The sequence below is a fragment of the Corapipo altera genome, unplaced genomic scaffold, assembly GCF_003945725.1.
Source record: "Corapipo altera isolate COAL_440 unplaced genomic scaffold, ASM394572v1 23, whole genome shotgun sequence".
In the NCBI taxonomy this organism is placed as follows: domain Eukaryota; kingdom Metazoa; phylum Chordata; class Aves; order Passeriformes; family Pipridae; genus Corapipo; species Corapipo altera.
Window position 1 is genome coordinate 12,238,223 of NW_020884878.1, and position 25,525 is coordinate 12,263,747.

At 42.8% G+C, this 25,525-nt stretch overlaps 1 protein-coding gene across 1 annotated transcript; it reads right to left on the reverse strand.

Annotated features, from left to right (window-relative positions):
- Window positions 1–12,471: 12,471 nt before the first annotated feature.
- On the reverse strand, window positions 12,472–24,379 carry CALM1 (calmodulin 1). Its single transcript, XM_027637809.1, has 6 exons — window positions 23,951–24,379; window positions 20,933–20,963; window positions 19,832–19,975; window positions 17,722–17,828; window positions 16,106–16,241; window positions 12,472–15,875 (listed from the first exon to the last, which is right to left on the reverse strand). Exons 1-6 carry the CDS (start codon window positions 24,362–24,364, stop codon window positions 15,847–15,849), a joined length of 861 nt encoding a protein of 286 aa, XP_027493610.1. The 5' UTR covers window positions 24,365–24,379; the 3' UTR covers window positions 12,472–15,846.
- Between the last annotated feature and the right edge of the window lie 1,146 nt (window positions 24,380–25,525).

The window sequence follows — 25,525 nt, forward strand, 5'->3', positions numbered from 1 at the left end:
ATCGGTGAAGTTCCAAGTACTCAGTGTCCACACCACCTGTTACCAAATTATAGCCAAAGGGATACCGTATTTGTAAGAGCCAGTCCAAACACTAGTGAACATCTTTACTATTTCACTGGGTTAAAAAAGGTGCACCCACTCAAGTCATCAATGACGGCATCATATCAGTACCATGAGGATCCGACTATGTAAAATGATTTTACAATATTTCCATACATAAAATATGTACATACATTAAATCCACCAATCTTGTTGCCTACAAATACTGCTGATGCCTAGGAATTTACTAAGCCATCCACAGAGCTTTGTGAACTGTCTTTAGGACCCGAGCCAAACCTCAGACCCTGAGCCTTCTTCATTGTTATGAACACTTTTATAGTACCCAATTAAAGTTGTTTTTCTTATTTTAATTAACCAATTTCTTAATAGCAACAAAACACTTGCAGACACACACATGCATTTCACTGTGAGGAGATTATTGAACAGGAAATATGTTAAATTCATTTGGTCTGCGACCTGGCATCCTCTAACATCATTGAAGTAAGCACTGGATTTACAGAATAGCACTGTATTGCCTGCAGCACCCCGACACTTACACCCCTGCACCTCACACAGAGAAACTCATTAGAAAACTGGCCTGAAGGAGCAGAAATAAAATTAAAACAAAACATGGAAACTGTTGATGCAGAGTAAATGTAGCCCAAAACAGGTTAATTCTACTTGTACATTTGTTAACATAGGGCAAAACTGCAACTCTTATGGAAACTTTCAGCAGAAATCATAAATGAGCAATGAAGATACTGGTCTTTTCAAGTGCCACATAGTTCAGTAGAGAACTCACAACCACTTAATGAACAATTTGTTAAAGAAAAGAGAAGTAGTGACTTTTTCCCTCAATTAAATTCAATGGGATTGCATGTATAAGTCAACTATAACTCAAAGTGACATTCTGGTAATATTAAATATTCATTGGAATTTTGTATTAATACATATGTTGTTCTAACGGATCATTTTATTTTTTGTGAGTGCACAATTCCTTTTTTTCAGCACAGCACTGTATATTACCTAATCACATTGAGAAAATTTTGAGAACTCCAGCTGCACAACCAATGCCATCTAAGCAACCCTACTCAGAGGGGCAAACTGGTGGAAGAGTGATACCTCCTCTAATCATCAGGGGAAGCCTTGAATACCTAAGAAAGAGGTCGGATTTTTTTCCCAAAATAGTTGTCATTCTGTGGCTTCTGTTCTCTTTTCAGCTGAGATATTGTTGATTTTGAAAACCTGGACCCTGGATACTCTGCAAGGTATGAGCTAAACTAGAGAAAATATTTTATTTAACTTTATATTAACCCTGGTGTTGGACAATGAGGTGATTAGAAACTTCCCTTTCACATATCCTGGCATTTGTCCACTCGAACACTTTCCATTTAATTTCTTTGTTTATTTTCTTTTTAAAGGAAAAAAAAAGCCACTTATGGGTGAAGGCATAAAACTGACAGTCAAACTTCCCCTAAATATTAATCTTGGAGAGTGACCAAACCAAATATATTTGCTTCGAAGTTGCTGTTTCTATTTTTATTTTATTTTCTAAGTTAGAAAGGTGTAAGAAAAGGAGATTGTAATGGAAGCTGAGTTTCATTCTTGGCCACAGCAAGTACTGGAAACATCTCACAATGATTTATGTGCATACATCTTATATTTCATTTCCTTATCTTTTTAAATGAGTTGTGAATAATTCAGAGAATGACTGTCTGGATAACAGAGTTTGTGCACCCCTGAAGATCGAAATCTTCTAATTACCCAGTAACAGATACAGCCTGGAAGTCGTGACACCAGCTTTCCTTATCCCACCTATCCATGGCCCAGGACTCATCCCTATGCATGAGCCTTTGCTATCCAACTCCCAATTAGTTCTCAGCTTGTCCTTCAAGACATCCAACAAGGCTGACAGTGAAGATAACGTTCATAAGAGGCCACTTGCCCTGGGAGAAGTCAACTGTCACTATCAAACTTGTTCCAGCAAAAAATTAAATATTTGGCGTATGATAATAACATACCTGTCACTATTGCCTCAGATCAGCTTTCAACCTCACCAGAGAGAGACTCATAAATCCTTATTGAGCTCTTCTTATTATTTCCCAGTAAGTCCTCCTCTTTGTGCATTAGCTCTTGAGCTCATTGACCTGAGTACACACTTAAGAAACTCTGTTAGTTATCTAAAACAAGATAAAATGAAGACAGGCAGAAGCTGAGTTAATCACTTGGACATATGGAAATAATGTAGCAATGCTGTTTGTATGCAGGCAGGCAGTTCCCTAATAGTATCACTACAAAACACCCAGGGGTTTTTTACAAGGGGGAAAAAAATACAAGGGAGCTGCATAAGATAGCCAGAATTTGATAGATTTGATTGAAAGCTCCTCTTCTGCTTTTTTGCTGTGGACATAATGAGCAGGATCTATAATTGCTAAACAGTATTTAAAAACTACAGCCAAATTCAAATCAAAGAATGAGGAAACTTTTCAGTTAGGAACAGGGAGACTAGTTGGACAATGGGAAAACACCAATTTTGTCATAAAACTCTTCTTGAAATATACTAAAATAGACAGTCCTGGCTATTTAGCCCCACTGCAAGCACCATTATGAAGATAGGAGATAGGCTTGGATTTGGTGTTTGGAAATTCAGGTCATCACATTGCCTGTTCCCTTTGGTAAGTCTTGCACAAAAATTAGCCATTTTGTTCCTCCAGTGGCTAATTGCAGAGTGGTGGCTTCAGAGCTGTGCTCTTCTGATGCAAGGACACCTTCCCAAGGCAGGTTTACCCTGAGACTCCCCTCCCCATTTGTGCTTCTAGAATTGTCCCCTGATTTAAATGACCTTTCTTTTCTGGTATTTGTTTTCCTGATAATATTTATAGAAACCAATCATAAAAGTATTAAAGATGTGCATATTGATTCAGAAAGGAAAAAACCAGGAACAGCATGACTGATACAATATAAACAGCTGGGGGTGGAGAGGTTTAAAGGTGTGAAATTTCTCTCTGCATTTGAATATCAAATATACTATGGTTGGGGGTAAGAGGGGAATGGGGTTTTTCATTTGATTAACGAGAGGCCACTAACGAAGTTTAAACCTGAATTTGCTAAATGGTTTGGGTGGTTCAGCTGCCAATGTTTTATTCAGCTAGCTGCATACAACCAGCACCCATCTGTAAGATGTTTCCTTCCCTGTGTTTATTTCCCAGGAGGCAACATTGGGAACCACTGAGCTGAGATCAGTTTCCTCCAGTCCCTCCTGTCTGCCAGCATGCAAATGTCCCATCACATTTCCCTGGGCCAGGCATTTGGGTGTCATGGGCTAGTGAGCTGCAAGTGCTGAGCTCGGGTCAGCTCTCAGCTGGCCACAGGATCTGACCCAGTGGCTGCTCTGCTCCCGTGGGCACAGGGAGGTTTCTGCTGGGTGGGAAGGAGCCACCTCCATGGCTGACTTCCTTGTGAAGGACAATAAAATCAGAGAGTGGGGAGCTCACACCACTCTGTTTTCTAGAATAATCATATCAACAATAAAAACAAATCTCTTTTTCCAGCCCAGCCCTGTGGAGCTGCCAGAATGGACTTTAGAGATGTAATCCCCAGAAGCCGGACCATTGTGTGGCGCTCTCATGGCTGGTTTAGGCCAGATCCATCAGCTGCCAGCGCTGCGGGAGCAGCAGAATGCTTGGCACGGGCTACAAAACCTGCCCAGGAAGGAGTAGGCACCCAGCGGGTACCTGAGCCTGAGTCTCCGACAGGCTGGCACATGTGCCACCACAGCAGCAAGTCCCTGCCCCTCTGCAAGAGGTGACAATGAGGGCACTTGGCCAGCCCTCTCTGGTTGGTCACTGCTGCAACACACTGAGTCTTGGACTCCCCTTGAAGGGTGGCCTGCAAAGGCATGACCTTAAATTTCACAGCTGTGTGTCCTCAGACCATCGAAAATGAGGACATCTCTTCAGCAGCTGGATTATCATTGGACTGGAAGATTGAGTAGGTCCCCTGCCATAGCAGCACCTGTGAAAGGGAAACCAATAACCATTGGTAAGGTAACATAATAAGGATGTCTCCTCTGGAGACAGTGCAGGCATTTGGTGGCAATAACTCCTGTTAACTTCCTGCTGGTCACATCTGAACCGATAAACTTGGGCTGTACCATATTCCTTTTTCTACACCATTTCCTAAACTATTGAAAATGAGGAAAGTGTTTGCATTTGATTTTGCCACTAAGTGTTAATTTGGGACCTGCTATACCTTCTTTGTAGTCTCTATTTCAGTAAATTTAAAACTGGTGGGATGATATAAAAAAATAGGGCTACAGCCCTATTAAAGAAAGAAGCTAGAAAAATACAGTACTCTCTTTTAAACAATTCACAACTGTTCCATATATGCTTTAAGCTCTCATCTGACAGTTTTCAATCAACTAGTTCACACTCAAGTTTAGCCCCTTGTAAGGTTTCAGTCCTAACTGTGGTCTGCTAGTATTTTAAAAGTTGAGGAGAACTGCATGTGGGCAATTACTGGAGGTAGAGAAAACACCCTAAAAAAACAGTACCCAGTTTGGTAACATGGATTGCAGCACAGGAGACAGCTTTGAAGACTAGGCAGAAAGCCAAGCCACCCCTAGTCACGGCTTGAACTGGAAACACAAAGGATTGCATCCCACTCTTCCCAAGCCACAGTTCCCCAAACCCTTACTCAGCTGTTACTTACGGTGCTGAAAATTGTTTTCAGAGTTCTTGGAAATGCCTGTAATCTCCTTGGCTTCAACAGTTATACCCAGTATAGCCCCAAATCAGATTGCAAGTCTGCTTCCTGATGGAGGGGGTGCTCAGGCCTAGGCACCAGCCTTCAGTCCCTGGACAACTTCAGTCATGAAACCAGCATTGCTGGGGCAAAGATTTAGGATGGAGTTTCTCCCTTTCCAGGGAGAGTAAGAGATGAGAGATGCGCTTGCTCACGCAAGTTGTTTTCCTCGGCATTGAGTAGTGGTCACTCATTCTGTGCAAGGTGGGAAGCTGTGCAGGGCTGGAGAGAAGCTGTCGCCTGTATCACAAAAGACAGTTGTCTGGGATGGCCCTGCCTGCACAGCCCTTGCTGCAGGCAGGCGTGGAGCATTGCCCTCCCTCACAATGGATTCCTTTCAGCATCCCAGAACGAAGTAGTTAAAGATTGGAGACTTCAGGGTGTAAGGTATGATCCCAGGGCTGATCACAGTGATGTCTGGTGACAGTGACCACATGGTCCTCAGCTGCTTGCCTTCCAGAGAAGTGGGAATGGGCATGTCACCAGACAAAGCCAGCTTACCAGCAGCAAGACTGGTTGTCACCTCTTCATAGTTTTTCCCCAATGTCCACATTAAACAGGTCCCTGTTAAATGCTCCCTGAATCTTCATCTGTGATTTGGTTCTTCCCCCCTAACCTGTGCAGGGAATCTTGGAGCTTAATGCAGGCTGTGTCAGCTTTGCTTCTGCAGCAGGGCTGCTATAATTTGTACTAGGTTGCATTCCCAAGGCCATTTGCATGTTTCACCTTTTTTCATCTATGTTAGATCTTCCCTCACATGCTTTGCCCCCCACTTGCCTCTCTTCTCTGCAGGGATTCTCCCTGAGCTTGCTCTACAGAAATCTCTCATCATCCTTCGCTGAGTTCTTCTGTGTGAGTGCTTTGCCAAATACAGTTATCTTTTATTCCTCCCTAAGTCCATCAGTCCAGCTTTTCTGCCTTCTGTTTCTATCAGTAACACCTTTTTCCTTTTAAACCTCTTCTCTCTTTTTATAGAGAGTATAATAAAAAATTAAATTAAAACACAAACTCTCATTTTGTAAAACCTTGTCTGACCTAAATTGCCAGAATCAAAGAAATTCTGAGCTAATGGTGAATCTGCCTTGTTCAGCTAATCATGCCTAATTGCCAGAGTTCATGGGCACTGAGCTGTCAGTGCAGGAACAGAACAAAATGATCACAGAGTGGTGCTTTTGCTGGCTTTTGCTGAAAAGAGTGATGGAGTTTTCTTATTTGGAAACATAAAATTGGGATAAAATTTGCTGTAAGGTGATAAATTGGCAAAATGGGTCAAATACCAGACTGAAATATTTAACAGCAACCTATTCACTCAGCAGGAAATATACTCAATTTCATTAGAAAATCTGCAGGTAGAAGGACTTTGCCAATCTAACAGAGCAAAACTGAAGATATTAAATAAATTCCCCAACCAGTAGTCAACAGTGTGCAGCCAGCAATAGCCCTAAAAAATTGGTTCAATTTTCTCACCAATTCAGCTACATGGCCTTAATGCCTGTTCCATTTGTTATTGTATTGATTTCATCTGGAATTTGGTCAAGACAATACCTTACAAGTTGTAAATCACTAAAAATATCTACATTGCCATACAAGCAGATTCCATGACCTAAGCTATGGTAATAGCTTAGGATCTAAAGCTGACTGTGAGATTCAGTATTGCTTTAGTAATTAACAGCTTGCAAACAGATTAGCTCCATACTTCATCCTTGAAATAATAGCATCATTTGAGTGGCAGTGTGAAGTTGCTTACATGTGATGGACATTATTGTGATTAAGAATCTGAATTCTTCCCTATCCTATTAAAATGAGAAACACTAAACTACATTCCATTATTTCACAATAAGCAATGTACTGCAAAAGTCTGAAAAAGGTACCTAGCTATATATATTTTATTAGATATTACTTTTTCATTTATACATTCTCACTAGTGCCAATATCTTCTATATGAAGAAGCTTTTTGCCACAACAGAGAAGGAAGGTTATTTTTCCCCAAATAGTAACTACCTACTATATGGAATCAGGTCTAATGTGTCTAAGTAAAGGGTACTAAAATGACATTATTATAAATACCGCTTTATAAAAATTCAGATTACCATAATTTAATATCAGTGCAATCAAACTTTATGTGACTTTTTGTGCAGGCATACTTCTGCAGTTGAGAGCTTCCTACTTGTACTCTTTCTGTGTGGGTACTCCTACGGTAGTTAGCAAATAGTAACTGATCTCCTAATCTAAAGCTGCCTATTAACAGAATTAGGCTCAGTGAGGTGCTCTTTGTAGAATAGGTAAATTGTGGCTCATGAAGTTTAAGAAGAGATGAAGATAAGGAGGAGATAAGGATGGAGGTAAGAAGGGAAGAGAGAGGAGGAGGAGTGTTATTAGAAGAGGGCTGGGAGGCTTCTCAGTGTCTTGAGAGAGTCTGTTCCTGGTACCACTTTCCTGCCCATCTCAGACATACAGATAACTCTGCACCAAATAAAGGCCCTAAATGCAAAACTTAACGCATTGATTTCTGCTGGGAACAAACCATGGGCAAAGATTATCCCTTAAAAATCTGCCATATTTTAGGCTTAAGATGGTTGGATGTCAGTGGTGGATGAAGTGACTGCTTAAGCTGGCATCTACTATGATTCTGGGCAGAAGCGGACAGCAATGCCCTTCTTGAATGCAAGAAGGTACAAGAGTGGTGCACTTTGTGTTTACAAAAGTAGTAACTCTTCTAATACGAAAGCAGGATTCCAGGAAAGTGGTGAGGCAGTGCCATATACCCTCACAGCCAGAACTCACAGCCTGCGTAGGCTTCCAACAGCTCACCTCCTCCCAGACCAAGTATCCCCAGCTTGTAGCTCAGGGCAACCTGTGCTGTACCTTTTTTTTTTTTGCAACCACACTTCTCTGCTGCTGCAAGCCAGGCAAGGCTCAGATACACATCTGCAACCTGGGGCCTGAGCAGAGCACAGGAAGATTTTCTTCTGCACCCTGACCTGAGGGATCACCGTGTCTTAGGCAACACAGAGGAGAAAGTGGCTTAGTGAGAAATCAGCAGGTTAGGATAAAAAGTCGGTGCTTGTGGGAATGGAGATCTGGAAGACATATCATTGGCAGCCCTTACTAGAGAGTGAAATAGATTGGCTGATGCACTGGTTTGGGCTGGGCTGGGGTAGAGTTTATTTTCTTCATAGTTGCTTGTATGGTCCTGGGTTTTGGATTTGTGACACAAAAAGTGTTGATAGCAACAGGGATGTTTTAGGTATTGCTGAGCAGTGCTTGCATGACATCAAGACCTTTTCTGCCTCTCACCCCACACCACCAGCGAGCAGGCTGGGGGTGCGCAAGAGACAGGGAGGGAACACAGCCAGGACAGCTGACTTCAACTCTCCAAAGGGAACTGCCCATAGAATTTGTGGATGCCCCATCCCTGGCAGCATTCAAGGCCAGGTTGGATGGGGCATTGAGCAACTTAGTCTAGTGGAAGATATCCCTTCCCATGATAAGGGGCTTGGAACTAAACAATCTTTTAGGTCCCTTTCAACCCAAACCATTTTATGATTCTGTGACATTCCATACCATATGGCATCATGCTCAGCAATAAAAGCTGGGGGAATAAGAAGGAAGGGGGGATGTTTGGAGTTATGGTGTTTGTCTTCCCAAATAATCATTATGTGGGATGGAGCCCTGCTTTCCTGGGGATGGTTGAACACCTGCCTGCCCATAGGGAGTAGTGAATTAGTTTCTTCTTTTGCTTTGTTTATGCATGTGGCTTCTACTTTCCTGATTTAATTCTCTTTATCTCAACCCACGAGTTTTCTCACTTTTATCCTTCTGATTCTCTACCCCATCCCACTGGAGAGGGGAGCGAGCAAGTGGCTGGTGGGGCTGAGCTGCCCATTGCGGTCAACCCACAACAGCGGAGATGAAAAAGGGGCAAGGACTGTGGAAGGAAACCTAGAAAGGTCTGAGAGATACAAGCTGGGCCTGATATGGGTAGAGAATAAAATGGAGAGGAAGGGAGCGGGCAGGACAGGCAGAGGACAGGAGGTGTGGGGTCATGGTTACAGGGAACGGGTGGAAAAGCATAAGGCCATTAAAGCTCCCGCAGAGCCCTGAGCTGCTCTCACAGTCCCAAATCCACCTTTCCTCTGCAAACCTGTGGGCAAAGCACTCTTTCCCTATTTTGGGTTGGCTGAGGAAGCGGAAGAGCTTTGCTTGCTGTCCCTCTGTTACCTCAAGAGGTCACAGAGGTCTGTTCTGAACCCAATGGCAGCAGCTCAGATGATGACTCACTGGGGTGTCACCATGATGCCACACAAGAGAATTTCCTGTGCTGGGGGTATAGTTCTGCTTTCACTCAGTAGTAAATTACAGAATTGAAACGCTGAGCAACAGAAGCTCAAAGTTATGCCTCTAAGTTAGGAAGTGCTGGAATTGGGATTTTTTGCCACTTTTTTCCTCTGTTTTTCTTTTACCCTCATATTTTGTGGTATTAGCGTGAAATCACCCTGTTTATTTCAGTTCCTTCTCTTCCCTGCTGTTCTGGGCATGAATTGGTATGGTGCAATGAAAGAAATACTGCATAGTTGATGGGTTTTCTTTTTTTTTGCATAAACCAGGCAATGCGTAGTGAGAGTTACAGGGGCCGAAAGAAGAAAGCTGACCTGCCAGACACAGCAGGCCGTTGCTGCCCTGGAAAACAAGCGCTTGTGGTCTCTGCATGGAGTCCTTGTGTGAGGTGGGGTCAACCAGTGAGACTCAGCTGTCAGGCAGTCACATCCTCTAAGCATGCTGGACAACAATGGCCAGACCCAGAGGCTTGGACTGATGTGCAGACTTGAAGGATGCTGTTACTGACGAGATGTCTTTGTACCACACATAAGACATGATTATGATTCTGACAAATGAAAATGACTCAGACTGAGCTCTCAGAAATACTGCTTTGGACTCCAGTGCCTGCACCTCAGCTCTTTCTGTTCGATGAGGATAAAGTATGTCCTTAATGCAGTGTGTGTCCTTAAAAGAAAGCAGTATTTGTGAAGCACTCAGATACTTCAGCGTCATAGGAAAAATTGAGGAAACTAGTAGTTCTGACTTTGGAACAAGAGCTGGGTAGTAGGTAGTGACTAGGGTATGGAATAATGCATTCAAAAAGAAAATTGCAATGAAATATTTAATACATTGATGCAAAGATGCTGTGGACATTTTAGACAGTGTCATAAAGTTTGGCAATCGCATTTGCAAAGGCCAAACTGGGCTTTCATGGATAACATTACCTGTTTGTTTTTTTTTTCATTTTGAGTACTTGAGTTTGTAGCCCTAAGACCATTTTTTTTCCATAGTATTTTCTATATGTGCAAATGTTTAATATAGAAAGGAATATTACCCTGAGCTACTTAAGAAATTACCTTCCTCTACAAATTAATTTGAAGGAAAATAAATCAGCAAGGCAATTTTCACACTTTAGCTGTGCTTTTGTAACTGTATCATAGAGCAAGGTATCTTCTTTGGTAGCCATATGGAGAGTTAGCACAGAGCAGGACAGAGCTATGGGGGTTTAGGAAAACTGGACAAACTGAGTAACAGCACCACTTCTAGAAAACTTAATGCCCAGGGAGCTCACAATCAAATATTTATAGCTGTATGGGCAACAAATACTCTGCAAGACAAGACTACAAAGAAGTCCCATGCACAAGTATTCTTTTTGCTCTCACTCTATCCACTTCTCTTACCATACCCTTTTTTTGAATACTTATTACATTGTCAGCATTGTTATTGGCAATCCCACTGCAAACTAGTAAAATGGGGAATGATGTTTAATGCCTTTTTATGGATTTCTCAGTTGATTCAGTTGGGTCCTATTCAAATATTGTGTTCATTTTAAATGCTGCAAATGGTAGGGCAAGCGTGACTTTTGTTCAAGAATCTGTTTTTCAAATACATCATATTTAGAGACCTATAAATAAAAAAAAATTCAGAAATAATGATGATTAATTTTAGGGGATTGGCACAGTTTTCATACTGTACTTCAACCACAATCTTAAGAGTTGTTTCTGTCAGGAAAAGACTGCACTATGAATAATTCTTTCAGTATTTCTGTGGATGCTGACTTCTAGGGCAACTGAAACTAAAGCAGCTCTGCAAGATTTCCCAGCCAATGAAGCTTCTAGGAAAGATCAGAGAGAACAAGACATCACAAACAAGGCTGTGGTACTCAGTGCCAGGTAGGGCTAGCTTTGTCCAGCATCTATAGGGATATTGGAAAGGACAACTTGCAACCTATTTGTTGGGGTTACTTGTGGCAATGCTGGTAGACCTGCTCCTCAACTTTGTTTCTGTAGCATTGCTATATGGTGCTGGTGTCACTCAGCATCTCAGACTCCACAGGGATGTGGGAGAAATTTAACCCCCTGCTGCAATACACTCTCTTTTGTATCAAATGTTTTTTTTGTTTCTCCTGGAGTTCAGTAGTTTGGTGTCTGGAAGGGCTGTGCTGTAAAGTGTGCTCTGCTCCTGTTTACAGTCACTAGTAGGATGGAGAGCAATACACTCATTTACTGCTGGGTAACAGCTGTGCTTAATCATCCATGGGACTGTAAAAAGTCCTCTTAGTGTCTACCTAATTAGCAGCTCTGCCATTTATTGGAATATTTGGCCACTTCAGTTTGAAAACTGATTTATTACTATCAAAGAAATTATCAACTCTTTCGAACATCCTCTGGAAGCTTCTCTAGGATACTCACTGATAGGGGTTCTTAGAATGAATAAAATCTGTTAAGTACTTGAGCCTTCATACAAATTTTCTATAGCAAACAACATTAAGAATCTTTGGAAGTCCAGTTCTTCACACAATTCACCATCTAATTCATTAGTTCAAAATCTTGTATTTGGATTTTAAAAAACCCCCCATCATCATTATTTTGGAATTGCAAACCTGTTATGTAAAAAACATGGCATCAGCCTGCATTGGTTCTCTTCACTTGACAGATATATGTCTGCGTGTCAGAAGAACATGCTGTGGTTCTGCCACAGTCCTATCTGTCCCATTTAACTTAGTCATTAAATTGAAAAAAACCCCTAAAACAAAAAACCAAAACCAAAACCAAACAAACAGAAACCACCCCCCCCCCCCCCAAAAGAACCACAAACCAAAAGAAACCACCACCAAAGAAAAAATCCCAAACCCTAATTGATTTGCAGTAAGACAAGTGTGCTAGTTTCATGGTAGGGGAAAAGCAAGCTGTATTAACTCTGACATTTCTAAACCCCAAGACTGTGGTTTTAGCTTAGGATGGATCCTGGGAACAAGGATCTGCTTTCACACACGTGCTGCAATACAGGGACCAAGATACATTCTGACCCCGCTCTGCACTTGCCTGGACAGGGTGCAGGGGCTGGCAGCCTCAGCAGTGTGCACTGCCCACAGATCACACACCCACACGTGCATTTAATGCATCAATAAATTTCTTGAACAGTTTTTTATGTCTGTGACAAATGGTTGAGGGGGGGTAAGAATTTTCTACATCAGTAACCCTCCCCACCCCTTGCTCCACCCCACCCCACCAAACAGATGCCCCATACCTGGAGACGTTTCAATGCCTAAATTATTAATAAAATAAGCATGATAATGAATAATCTATGTTAAGCATTTTCTTACCCTTTATTTTTTCATTATGATCAGAAGAGGAATATGATTAACAGCAGTTTAAACTTTAGCAGTACAATTTCAGTATTAAATATAAAACTACACTGCAAGTTGATGTGTTTTAAAAATGGTTATGTATACTCTAACCTTAAATTTATGTATCAAATACAAGTAACTCAATTGTTTCTTGCCTTGACAATTAACATATCTAACAGGTTTCAACAAGCCAGACATCCATCTTTTCCATTAAAAAAAATAAGCAAGCACACCAACTCTTATTCATAGCAAGGGAGTGTAAAGATTCAACACTTTCCTGAGTGTTGTGCAAAGAGTAACAGGTTCAAGAAAGTCAGTTAGATAAATGTAATGATAAACCTAAAGCTAAGCTGGAGGACCTTTTGATTAACTTCATATTTCATATATTACTTGCATCAGTTGAGAGCAACATGAGTTACAGAACTTCCATGAAAACAAGCCACTTACAAGCAGGTGTTTAAGCTTGATCAGTTTATTAAAAGGATTATATGACACGGTTGCCTGCAATAGCAGGGGACTGGATCTGATGACCCAGGAAGTTCTTTCCAGTCCCATGTTTCTAAGCCATGCACCAAGTGTATCCAGCCCACACTTTCACATTTGGAAAAAGCCAAAGCCACACACACACGCTCACAGGAAAAAAAAGTAAAAAAGAAAATAAAAAAGACCTCGATGACACCATTTCATTTTCTAGATATTCACTATGCAGAAGGGAACAGAGCTAAAGTCCTGTACAGAGGATACATTTACTCGAGGTTGATGTGGTACTGAAGTCAGTTAATAATTAGATACCTCCAGGCAGATTCAGTTACAGGGCATACCAACACTGCACACTGCCAGACAATTTCTAATCAAGCCAAGAACCTCTTGCAGAATGAGGTCTGTTTGCTAGCAAGCACAGGGCACACTGAATAAGCTAAAAGCAGCTGTTCTTAAATGAACTACCCTACCAACCGTGAGTGAATGACAGATAGATGGTAAGAAGCATTTACCTACTAGACAAGATCTCTGCACACTCAGGCAGAAGTAATTAGTTCAGAGCTGCAACCATTGCTCCTACCTTGCCTGTCTCTTGAGTATGTTCTCTTTAAAAGCTGGTCTACAGAATCAGTGCAGCCATTCTCAAGCACTACTGAAGTAGCAGTTTGCAGCTGCTATGCAAGACTCCACTTTCAAATGGTAGTCAGACATTCCCATCATGTGGCCAGTTTGTTAAGACAGCAGCCACAGCAATCAGCCTTTGCAACAAATGATATCTAAACAGTTGCCTGCATTCAGCCCATCTAACCTTAGGCACTTTGTTAAGGTGTCTGGGTCCCTAGTCACCCAGGTCTCCCCCCACCCCCCAGGAAAAGAATAAAAATATCAGTGAAGGCAGATAGTCTCAATTGCCTTCTGGAGGTGTCTCTTGACACCTCACTGAGCAAAGCCGTACTTCAAGCAACCAAGTTCTTAACACAGGCACCTCAGTTAGACAGGATGAATGGAGACTTGCATCTTTTCCAAGAGATAGTATCAGTACTCTCCAAAACCAAAGGCAATTAAGCAATTAAGGTTTGCAACTCTAGTTACATTTGGAAACAAACTTACAGTCAAGTGATTATGCAGTAATCCCTCCCTCCCAAGCATAAAAGCCTTCCACATGGAGGCTCCGATGCTAAAAAAAAAAAAAAAAAAAAAGAAAAAAAAAGAGAGAAAAAGCATTCTTCTTTCAGACAAAGAAGACTGCACACGGCTGCTTTGCCACTCATTCATGGGTAAGCTGAAGGATCAGAGAACACTTATTCAGAGAACTGGAATGACTAAGCACTGCTAGTGCATGCAAAGCAGAAGTAACAAGATCGTTTTTAAATTAACCCTAGTCCTCTTCTCCACCCCACAAAATTCATGCAAGTGTTTGAGAAGATAAGTCAAGACATAATAGCCCCAGTTTCCAAAAAGGCTTAGTTTGGTTTTTTTAGTACATACTGTAAAATGTCCTTTTGTTTTCTTTCTGTGGGTAGATAAATGCATTTTTGGCATGTTTGAGAATCATAGATATCTATGAAGTCCATGCTGTTTAAATTCTTCAACTAGTTTCTATAACCTGTCAAAAAGAATAAGCAACCTATACATGTTTCCCCAGTATTGACATGCATGCTCAGAGCTCTCCACTGTAGTGAAATGAGGTGTTACTTCTGTGCTGATAGTTGACGAGTCAGCATTACACGACTTTGAGACCAACTAAATTAACATTGTCGTAATATGAAAGGCAAGCACAAGTTCATTTATTTATAGCAAAGGTCTTGGGTTACAGGAGGTCAGTTCTTGCCATCTTGAAAAGATAGGGGATAACTTATTGCATACATGTGCATTATAATTTAGCAGCAAGTCATTCATAGAAACACTTCCCTCCTACTGCTTTTTTGGTTTATTATCTCAATTATATATATATATTTTAACTTTACAAAGCATTTAACACCACCTTTAAGTTAATGGTCTTTTATTGGAAAAAAAAGACTAGCATTTACAACTTGGAATGGACATAAATTGTAATATCTTGAACAGCAATGTTGATAGTTGTGCTGAAGTCCACAGGCTACTCCGCCAGCTCCAAGTCATGGTACAGAAGGTTTTAAAAACATGAGAGTCCAAAGATGCTCCCTTGGTGAAGGTTTCTTTTAAAAATTTTGTGAACGGTAACAGCCTGACACCCGTTTCACTATAGTGCAATGCAGACAATGTTAAACCAGTATTTTAACACAGACATGCCACCCATAGTTAAGATCATCGTATTTTTGGAGCACACTGCTACGTACAGGAGAACCATTCAACCTTTAGGGCATTTTCTTTAAGTTTTGCATCCTTCAACCATTTTGCTGCATACCATCCTGAGGTATAAACCAATTTTAAAGTAAACCAGCTATGACAATTTACACTACAAATTGAACTAGAATCCACTATTGAACAAAAGAGTGGATCCTTTAGGTTGTTTTTTTCCTTTTAATACACATGTCTGACTGTGCTCAATTGTCAAGCTGCATGCATGAAAAACTGGCCAGCCCAAACAGTGTAATAGTCATTAGCAAATGGAACTTCTGAGTTCACTAAGTGCTTCCTTTTTTTTTTTTATTTTCAAGGTAGTACAATTATTTATATTGTAAAACTGATGTTTAACTTTATCTTTTGGGGACAGGACCACCAACCATTACATGCAGTTTGTGGACAGAAGGTAATTTGACATTCAGTTTTGCTATACAGAAACAGAATGAATAAATGAACATTTTTTTTGCAAGAGGTAAGTAAAAGATTCAATTTGATTCTTCTAGAGGAAAAAAGGTGTAAAGGAGGTCTCTTCACTTTGCAGTCATCATCTGTACGAATTCTGAAAAGATAAAAAAGTCGCTGTGATTTACTGTCTCTAGAGTACTTCAACTCAAAAATGTCTTAAATACAATTGGCATAAAAAAGCACCTTTCACTGCATCCAAGGTTTTGTCCACAAAAGTGGACAAGCAAATAAACCAGTGTCTCAAGTATCAAAAATTAATGTCCTATACAACAGGTCTTCCTCAGTCTGAGTAACGGTTTTGAGTCAAGACAAGCATCTTTTTACCTTCATAGTTGACTTGCCCATCCCCATCAATGTCTGCTTCTCTGATCATTTCGTCTACTTCTTCATCTGTTAGCTTTTCTCCTAAGTTTGTCATAACATGACGTAGTTCTGCTGCACTGATATAGCCATTGCCATCCTATGAGAGAAGAGTTGCACAAGACCATGAACGACAATCCCGACACTGATTAACTTGGAAAGTACATCTAGGTTTCCAGTAAGTGCTTTTGAATTAGCCTCATGGCACTTGGGACAGATGTACAGACCTGGCAAACTGTACATACTGCAGTATGTACAAGTCCCACTGCCTTATGAGGCATCCATGACACCATATCCTTCTATACAATTACTGTGCTGTAATAACAACTGCATGCCTGACTTGTCCTTGTGATAAGGTATTTTTAATGCTTTTAAAGAGCTTTCATAAATAAACACAGAAACAAAAAGAAACAAAGTTTTTGTTTAGTCTCTGCTGCCTAAGCAAGGCCAAAGAGAGACCCATTTCACCACCAGGAATAAAGTCAGCTTTCTCTTCTGTGTTAGCCACCTTCACTCTGTGGTTGTAGAGATAGTGTTATGTCAGGCTTCTTGGATAAGATAATATAGAATGAAATCAAAGAAAGTATTTAAACTTTATTCATAAGAAGTTGTGCAAAGTTTTGTGGGGGAAAAAAAAGGGGGAATGACTTCTAAGCTAGTGTCTCCATTAGTAATACCTAAACCTAATCTCATTCTCAGCCACCTCAGAAATCCCATATACTGGAAGAATACATTATCTGAGAGCAGGACCTGGTCATCACCAGCAGATAACCTACCTCAGTGGCTTTAAACACTGATCTAGTCTGCAGAAAGAACCCCACAGGGTAGATGAAGTACTAACCAAGTAACTTCTAGCATATTTTCAGCTAAGTACTAGAAACTAACACTTTTTTCTATAAGAAGTAGTAGAAAGGCCTTCTTCCACACATGTGTGTGCTTTAGCTTTGCAGCTGCACCAGCCGCACTACTCAACACAATTCTCTTATAACATGTCATATCCAAACAATCCAAAGAGGGGAACCCTTGTTCTGGAAAACTGACATATGCTCAAGTACCCTTAAACAAGGTGGAGGAAGCTGACCTCCTTAAGTTTTTATGAAAGCAACTTCAAAGTTCACATGCTGAAAACAAAACATGCAACACTTCATGTCCCTCTAAATACTGATGACATCATCTTGACTTTAAAAGCTTCCATAAAGTAGTATAAAACCTTGTGCATCCATGCAAATGTTTCCCCACTCCCCCCCAAAGTCCAAAGGTACAGAAAAATCCTCCCCTCCACCCACACCCCTCAAAAAAACCCCCAACATTCCCCAAGCATTAAATTCTGCTAATCTCTGTTCCTAAGGAAAGGTCAGAAAGTTTTCCTCATAGATGAGACTTAAGCTTATATTTGTTGTGTAAAGCAGGCAGAATCAGCCTGAACAGTCCTTGGTCTATTTTCAGAACAGTCCCTACTCTGTTTCTAATTCCTCTGCTTCTACTAGAGGACTTTTTCTCCTCCTAGACAAGAAGAGAGAAAATACTGAGGAAAATATAAACATTATTGCTTCTAAAGAGTAGTTGTAATTTATTAATACCTTGTCAAAGACTCGGAATGCCTCACGGATTTCTTCCTCGCTGTCTGTGTCCTTCATTTTTCTGGCCATCATGGTTAAAAATTCAGGGAAGTCGATAGTGCCATTGCCTTAATAGAAAAAAACTTCCAAAAATTAAACTTCCATGCTGTTCTTTATTAAAAAAAAAAATCTGGCATTTTACTTAGCCAAGATTGACAGATCCTCTTTTAACTATACTTATAGAAGAACTGGTTCTTCTCTCTAAATTGCTACCACTGCCTTTTTTTGTATTACAGTGTGCAGTAGCCACAGCAGTCACTGTTTCAGCACAATGAAATCAACTGTTGCCTTCTCTCCAGGTCAAGCCATACCATTTGCCACCTAGGTTGCAAGTAAAATGTCAGTCTGATGCTCCAGTCTTAAAAGATAAGACTCATCTTTACTTCAAATCACTCCCATAAAAATGAATCTTTTAGTTTCTTTAGAATCTCTCAATTGCTATGGAATACTCCAGAAGGAAATGTATAATAAAGCTGGCACTACAAATCCAGGTTATCTAAAATTTTGGAGAACTACACTTCACTAAACTGCACATCAGTAGTTGTTTCTTTCTAAAAATCAACTGCCTTAGCAACCCAAACTGTACACCACAAAAGCAATGCACCATTTTAAGGGGGCAACAAGGATCTGCAAATTCCAATGACAAGAGAAAGGCTGCTACTATTTGTTATTACCAATAATCTTAGCTGTAGGTGTTCTTATAGGTATTTGACTGCAAAACTGAAAATCCTTGTTTAACATCCAGGCCTCACCCCTAAGATTTTTAAGCTTTGAATGAAAAGTAACAATGCAAATTTCAAGCTGCTCAAAGCTAGAAGAAAATCGGTATGGTGAAAAAACTAGATTTGCATAGTCAGGATTCAGCTTTATATGCCAAAAAGGCACATTAAATAGTTCACGAAACTGAATTAAATACTTTACTCTGCAACTAAGAGTTACCCATTGCTTGAAAGAATTCAAACTCATAGTGTAAACACAGTAAAGCAGCTAAATAAAAGCAGTTTAAGAAAACTCTTGCATCCTAAGGATTCCAGCCTGAGACATACACAGCTATTTATTATCGTGGCCAGCTTTATGTACCAGTTGAATATGAGTACATCTCATACTCAGCTTTGAAAAATCCTCAAAGAACACGTAGAATAACAGCCAAGCATTCTGCCGTAAACCAAATTTAAACAGATGGGCAGGCATACTCATCTGAAGTCCTCAGTCTCCTTTTGTTTTAAATCTACCAGAACAGCCTTGTGCTCTGCAGCCTAGAGAAGTCACTATACACAACCTCTGAGTACCACTGCAAACCCTGAAGTTTTTCATTATTTGCAAAGACTTATCAATTAAGGTCAATTTGCACTTTTAAGAAAGTAGTTTAAATAACGTATCCTGATACTCAGACAATTTATACTCTTGCCAATACACTTTCACTCTTCTTTTACAACGATGTTAAAGAAAAAATCACTGTCACAACCAATATGAGACCAAAGACTCGACATCAGTGAAAAAGCACTTTTCCTTTTTGTAACTGTTAGCCCATGTGGAGTTTCAGAAACAAAATGTGCAGTGACCCTTTCTGGTATGCATTTAAAATAATTTTGTTAGTCTTCATGTGGGAAGGGTTTTCTTCCCCTATACCCCCATCTATTAGGGGGTCTAATACATTATATAGACTATATAGTCTCTTCCTGTTGTGCTAAACTTCCAAAAATTGAAAACACTATTCCACTCCTACCACAAATATTGGTAAAGTTATCAAGAACAACATGGGCTGAAAAAACACGTACAGAAAAGCTGGATGGAAAGACAGGTTAACATCAGGTCAGGGCAAGCCAGATAGCAATAGGAAGCCTGTGACCCATAAAATATTAAAGACAAATAGCATAACTTTGCCCATCCCCCCCTTTTTGCAGTCTCACTAATGCTGCTAGCATCTTTGACTACCTTCTGAGTTTAGATTCTATCAAGCATTTTGGAACTGCTTTAAGGGGTCAACGTCACAGTCTTCCCTATGCAGTCTAAGCCCAGGTGTGGAGGTCATACATATTTAAGATGATCACAGCACCTTTCCAACACTTACCATCAGCATCTACCTCATTGATCATATCCTGCAATTCTGCTTCTGTTGGATTTTGACCCAGTGACCTCATGACAGTCCCCAGTTCTTTTGTTGTGATAGTACCATCACCATCTTTGTCAAATAGGGAAAAGGCTTCCTTGAATTCTAGAGGCAGAAACAGTCCCAGTGTTTAGTTACATCACAAGCATGAGAAAAATCACATATGAAAAACACACTCCACTGACAAGATCTGGTAAAATTCTAAGAAATATTTTCTCATTTTATCTAACTGTTCATGTATTGAGAAAATGAACACACTCAAATACCAATAAAAAAATTACTTACAGTACCAACACAATTTGCACAGTATATTCAAACTTATTTCATGTGGCTATTATCTGCATTACAACAACTCCATAACGCATTTCCATGCATCTGCATCTTGCCTGAGGCACAGTTGTTTCACAAACAGCAGCTGTTTGCAGTAAGTGAAAGGACCCACTGGGTTCCCTTTACCATTAACAGACTTATAGGAACAAAAGTGTTGTCATTTACCACCTATTTTTAAGGCAGCAGACAACAGGAATTAGTGTCAGCCAGAAGTGGGTCTACAAAAGGTCAAATAACATTCCTCCTTCCCTAACCAGTCTGAATTACAGGTAGTCTATTAAAAGTTTCATTTAAAAGACACTGGTTTATAATAATGTGCAATAAACACATCTGAGATTTATTTGTTGCCATTTCACTTCTAGTTTATCTTCACTTCATTAAAGACTACCTAGGTCTGCTTTGACTCCAAGTAGTGCATTTGAGTCTAGCAATTATTTCTATTTGCAGGAAATCTAGAAGTACTTGGCTCAAGTTTGAAAGTTTAAAAAAAAAAAAATCATTATCTGTAGTCCGAGGAACAAGCACTCTAAATTAAGAGGCAACGAACCAGTAATATTCCAGAACATTTTTGTTTGTTTTTTCTAGTTTGGTTTCAAGTGAGTGCTTTCCAGAACAGTGTTAGTAACAGACGTAAAATTGTCAAAAATGTTTTTTTCCATTATGTTTGAGATAATTTATTTTCTTTTAGTCACAAGAGTTAGCAAAAAAAAAAATTCTCATCAAAACACTTACCAGCAATCTGTTCTTCAGTCAGTTGATCAGCCTACACGAAGAATAGAACATTTTAGAATACTGTTCATCTCTAGCTATGTCAAGCCATGAGGCACTTCCTTTAAATTTCAGCAGTGATTTATCATTACCTTCACAAGCCACTTGCAAACCCTGGAATTCTGCCTCTGCAAGGAGACTCCACTCACCTACACCACGCAGCTGTTTCCAAATGCATATAAGCTAACTTCTTTCGGAACTGCATATGAAGAAGCAGACATGCCATCCTGCAACTTGGTGAATCCAATTTGGTCCAGTGAAGGACACAGGCAGGCTCCTTGCAATTGGTCAGAGAGGCACGAAATCCTTAATGACATGTGTTTGGGGTTTCGCATCACACGCAGTACAGTGCCCCAGCAGTGCGTGGGGGGATCTGCACACGCGTGGGCTGACATGCCGCCCACCGCTCCAGCCCTGCCCGCCCTCCCCGCCTCACTGCAGCAACCACCGGCCCTGGTGAGCTCCACAGAAAGGGCTCTCCTGGAATATTAGGAGGAACTACAACTTGGTATTACGGAGATTTTTGCCACCTCTGACAAAGAAAATGACAGTTTTCATGCATCATATTTTTCCCGCTCAGCCAAACAGTTTAAGGTGCTTCATCATGATATACGGGTTGTTTTATACATAATTTTAGGTGGTAAGTTTTCAAATATCTGCTTATGACCTTCTGTACATCAAGAGGCCACTGTGGCATCCAGAGGTATACAGCCCTGCAGGCAATCAAACAGGCTTTCAAGAGCTAAACTGTGCTAGTCACATCCTTCCAGAAGCCTCTCCCTTATCTAGGATAGAGCATCACAAAAAGCTCCACTGTTTGGACTCAAAGGAGTTAACCAGTTCTTTATGGAAAAATATGCCTTTTTCTAGTAATTAAGAAAGGAGGAAAAAAAGAGGGTTTTACACACCTAATCACAGATACTGGAGAATACAAGGCACTAACTACTCTTAAACTCATTTTATTGGACTTCTTACCAACAGAACACAGAATTTTGTACATCAGAGAAAGTAGGCACCTTTATTGTCCGAAAATACTATTATTTAAGCAGAAAAGCACTTAACTGCAGTAAAGACCAACAAATCCAACGGAGAATTAATCAGCTACACAATCTGCTAAGCTCACGCACAGGAGAATAGGGCAGGGTTGAAAATCTGCTCTCTATGTAAAGGGAAATACACAGATTTCACCTGTAATTAGATGTTGCAGGGTGGGGTGGTGGTGTTTGTTTTTATGTCTGTATGTAACGATTAAAGAATTCCCTATATGCACAGTATGTTGAGTGAGGGAGAAAAGGGTAGAAACAGTACCAGCTAAAGACAGAGTTCAAATTTAATAAATCTTCTTTAATAACAGCAGAAGGCTTGTGTTCAAAATCCAGTTCGACTTCCTGCACTCTTTGTGATTTTCCAGAAAATGCGAGGTTTTTACTTAAAGATTATCTAAGGAATTTACATAACAGACTCAGTGCCCTGCAGAACAGGAAACAGAGCCACACCTCGGCAAAAAACCTCCAGCCCACAGCACCAGCTCACTGCCCCATTAGTCGGAGCTCGCTGAACGTTTCTAAAAATCGTATTTCAAATTCAAAAAACAAAAACAGAAAAAAACCCAAACAAAACCCCTCAAAACCTTCGCACACCCGGCGATGCCCGAGGCACCCAACCCGACTCTACACCGCTAAGGGTTCACCTTCCCGAGCAACAGGCACAGCCACTGCCGCTCGCCCCAGCTACAGGACAAAGGTACCCAGGGCTGGAGCCATCACCCCACCCAGCCAAGTCATCAGATCCTGTCCTGGTGATGTCAGCCTTCTCCTACGGGAAGGGGAGATGCAGAGACAGAGCCGAGGAACACCCAGATTGCCAAAAAGCGATTAGAGGTCAGCCTGCAACTGTATCGCCGCTCTCGTCGGAAGCGAAAAGTCACCGGCAAACCCCCAGCCCTTCCTCTGGCTCCCTCCTGCGAGGAGCGCGGGCTGGCCCCGCAGCGCCCGGAGGATGCTTTGCGCTGCGTTCCGGCGGCACCGCCGGCCCGGCGGGGCGGGAGGCTCGCAGCCCGCCGGCGCAACAGGCGCCCTTCCCGGCCAGCAGCCACCCACTGCTGCAGTGCGTCCCCGATTCCCCTCCCTCCCTCTCCAGCCGGGGGCCACACCACGTCCTCATCCTTCAGCCGCGAGGGCGTCTGGGCTCCCTCCCCATCCCTCCCCCGGGTAGCGGAGGCAGCGGCTCTTCCCCCGCAGCCCCCGGGGAGAGGGGAGGCTGCACCCCCTCCTCCGAGCCCCCCATGCGGGCGCTGGGCCGCTTCCAACCGAGCAACGCGCACTGCGCCCCGGTCCCCCGCGGCCGGGGGGTGCGCGGGGGCCGGGAGGAAGAGGAGGAGACATGATGTAATGCAGACAGCGATGGGCTTCGCCGCCGCCGTTGCGTTTTTTTTGGGGGATGGGGGGGGCGCAGTAGCTGCAGCGCGGTGCCCTCCCCCGGCCGCCCCCCCGCTCCCTGCGCAGTGCAGCTGGTGCCGGAGCCGAGCGGGATCCTCGCCCGCAGACCCGCGCCCCGCCCCGCAACGCGCCCTGCCCGGCGCTGGGGCCGCGGCCCCGGGGAGACGCGCCCGGCCCTTTCCGCAGGGGAGGGGAGGCGAGGCGGGGCGGGAGGGCGCGGGGCCGGGGCGCCAACACGGCAGGCCCGAGGAAACGGGAAGGAAGCGGCGGATGAGTAAGGGCCGCAGCCCCGCGGCGATCCCGCGAAACGCGGCGGGGAGGTGGAGGGGAGGCGTCCGCAACCACCAGCCCGCTCGCCCCGCGGGGATCCGGGCGGGAAGGGCTCCCGCGGGGCTCCCCCCACCCCATTCCCCGCTCCTCTCCGGGGACAGCCCGGCTCTTCCGACCCGACCGTCCCCGGCTCCGCATCGAGCCCCCTGCGCGCCTGCCCCCGCACCAGCCCGGCCGCCCCGTGCCGCGCCCAGCGAAGCGAGCGAGCCCCTACCATGGCGGGCCCGGCGGCGGCTGCACGAACTGCGCGACCACGAGCGGCGGCGGCGGCTGCTGCCTCCTCCCGGCGCGGCTCGCAGAGTGCTGGGGCTGTGAGCCTGCGCCGTCCGGATATATACGTGGGGCTGTATCCCTCCGCCGGAGCGGGGCCCTTTTCCCTCCTCCCGGCGCGGTATGTGCGAGGTGACTGCGGCGGGCGGCCCTGCCCCCTCCGCGGCCCGGCCCCGCCCCTCTGCCGGTGGGGCCGCTCCCGCAGCCCCGCGGCCGAGCGCGCCCGGAGGGGCGAGGGCAGCCCGGCCCCGCCAGTGACCCTTCCCCGCTGAACGCTGTGCCTGCGCAGCCGGCGGGGAGCTCTCTCACCGCCGGGTTTCCGCCGCTCTCCGGGCTGGGACCCGCGGAGCGAGGGCATCTCGGCCGAGCCGGTGCTTTTTTTATTCTCTAGACAGCATCCCCGCCGGCGGTGCGGGCCCGCGCTCCCCCGGGGAGCCCGGAGCGACACCTGGAAAGGGCGATGGCGCGGGGACGGGGAGAAGCGTTAATAACGTTAATTTTTTTTCGGTGACAAGGCGGCTGCTACAGCGACTGTAGAACTGAAATGTTGAAGCAAGCACAGCTGCCTTTTTATTAATCATAGGGCTTTTGTCAAGCGCCAAAATGCAGATGACAGTAAAATTCAAGCCAGAATCAGATGGCTTACAACTGAGGTGTCGTTTCAGCCCCTTCTCATCAGAACGGCAGGAGCCTGCAAGTGAGAGGCAGCAAAAGCATGTCCTGATGTCAAGTGTTTTCTTCATTTCTTCTCTTTCAGGTCTGGGCTTGAGGATTTTGTCCACCAACTGGTAACAGCCCAAGTAAATACTGTAGCATTCAAAATGTACTTCCTTTAGTAGGTATGGAAGCACAAACAAACATGGACCCACATTGGAATCTAGGATTTTGGTTCCATTCAGGACAAGTTCCCTTAGATTTTGAGATTCCTTGTAGTTCAAGATATTTTTAGCTGAAGGTTTTAGTTTGGGACTCTCTCTGGATTGGGAGGCTAGCAGTATTTTCAATGAGGTCATAATTCTAATAAACCTGCTTGCAGTATAGCACTAAATCTAAAATTCATTTGCCTGTTTATCTGATTTTGAAAAATAGTGCATACCTTCAGTGTTTGAAATAAAGCCAAAATCAGTTTAGTTCTGTTTGTTTAACAATTTCAATAGCTCTGCCACTGAAGTTAAAATTTATTTGCTTGCCTTTCTGGAAAGCAGTGATAGGTTGGCAAACTCAACAGTTACCTGTTTGCAATCTAGAAGGATTTCTCATAGCAAACAAAATAGCACATTTAATGTGTCCTAGTTTGGTCCCCAAATCATTCTAACATCTGTGTAGGAACTAGGATATGAAACAGTGTCAAAAAAACGATTTGCAGTTGGCTAGTTTGCAAATGATAGGTTTATAGACAGCTTCCAGTTTAGATGCAGAATGCCTGGCCTCCTATTTTTAATATGCTTAATTTTTTTTTTTAACTACTAAGTAGTGATGCTGAATTTTTTTTTTTTTTTTGCTATGCAAGAACATGCAA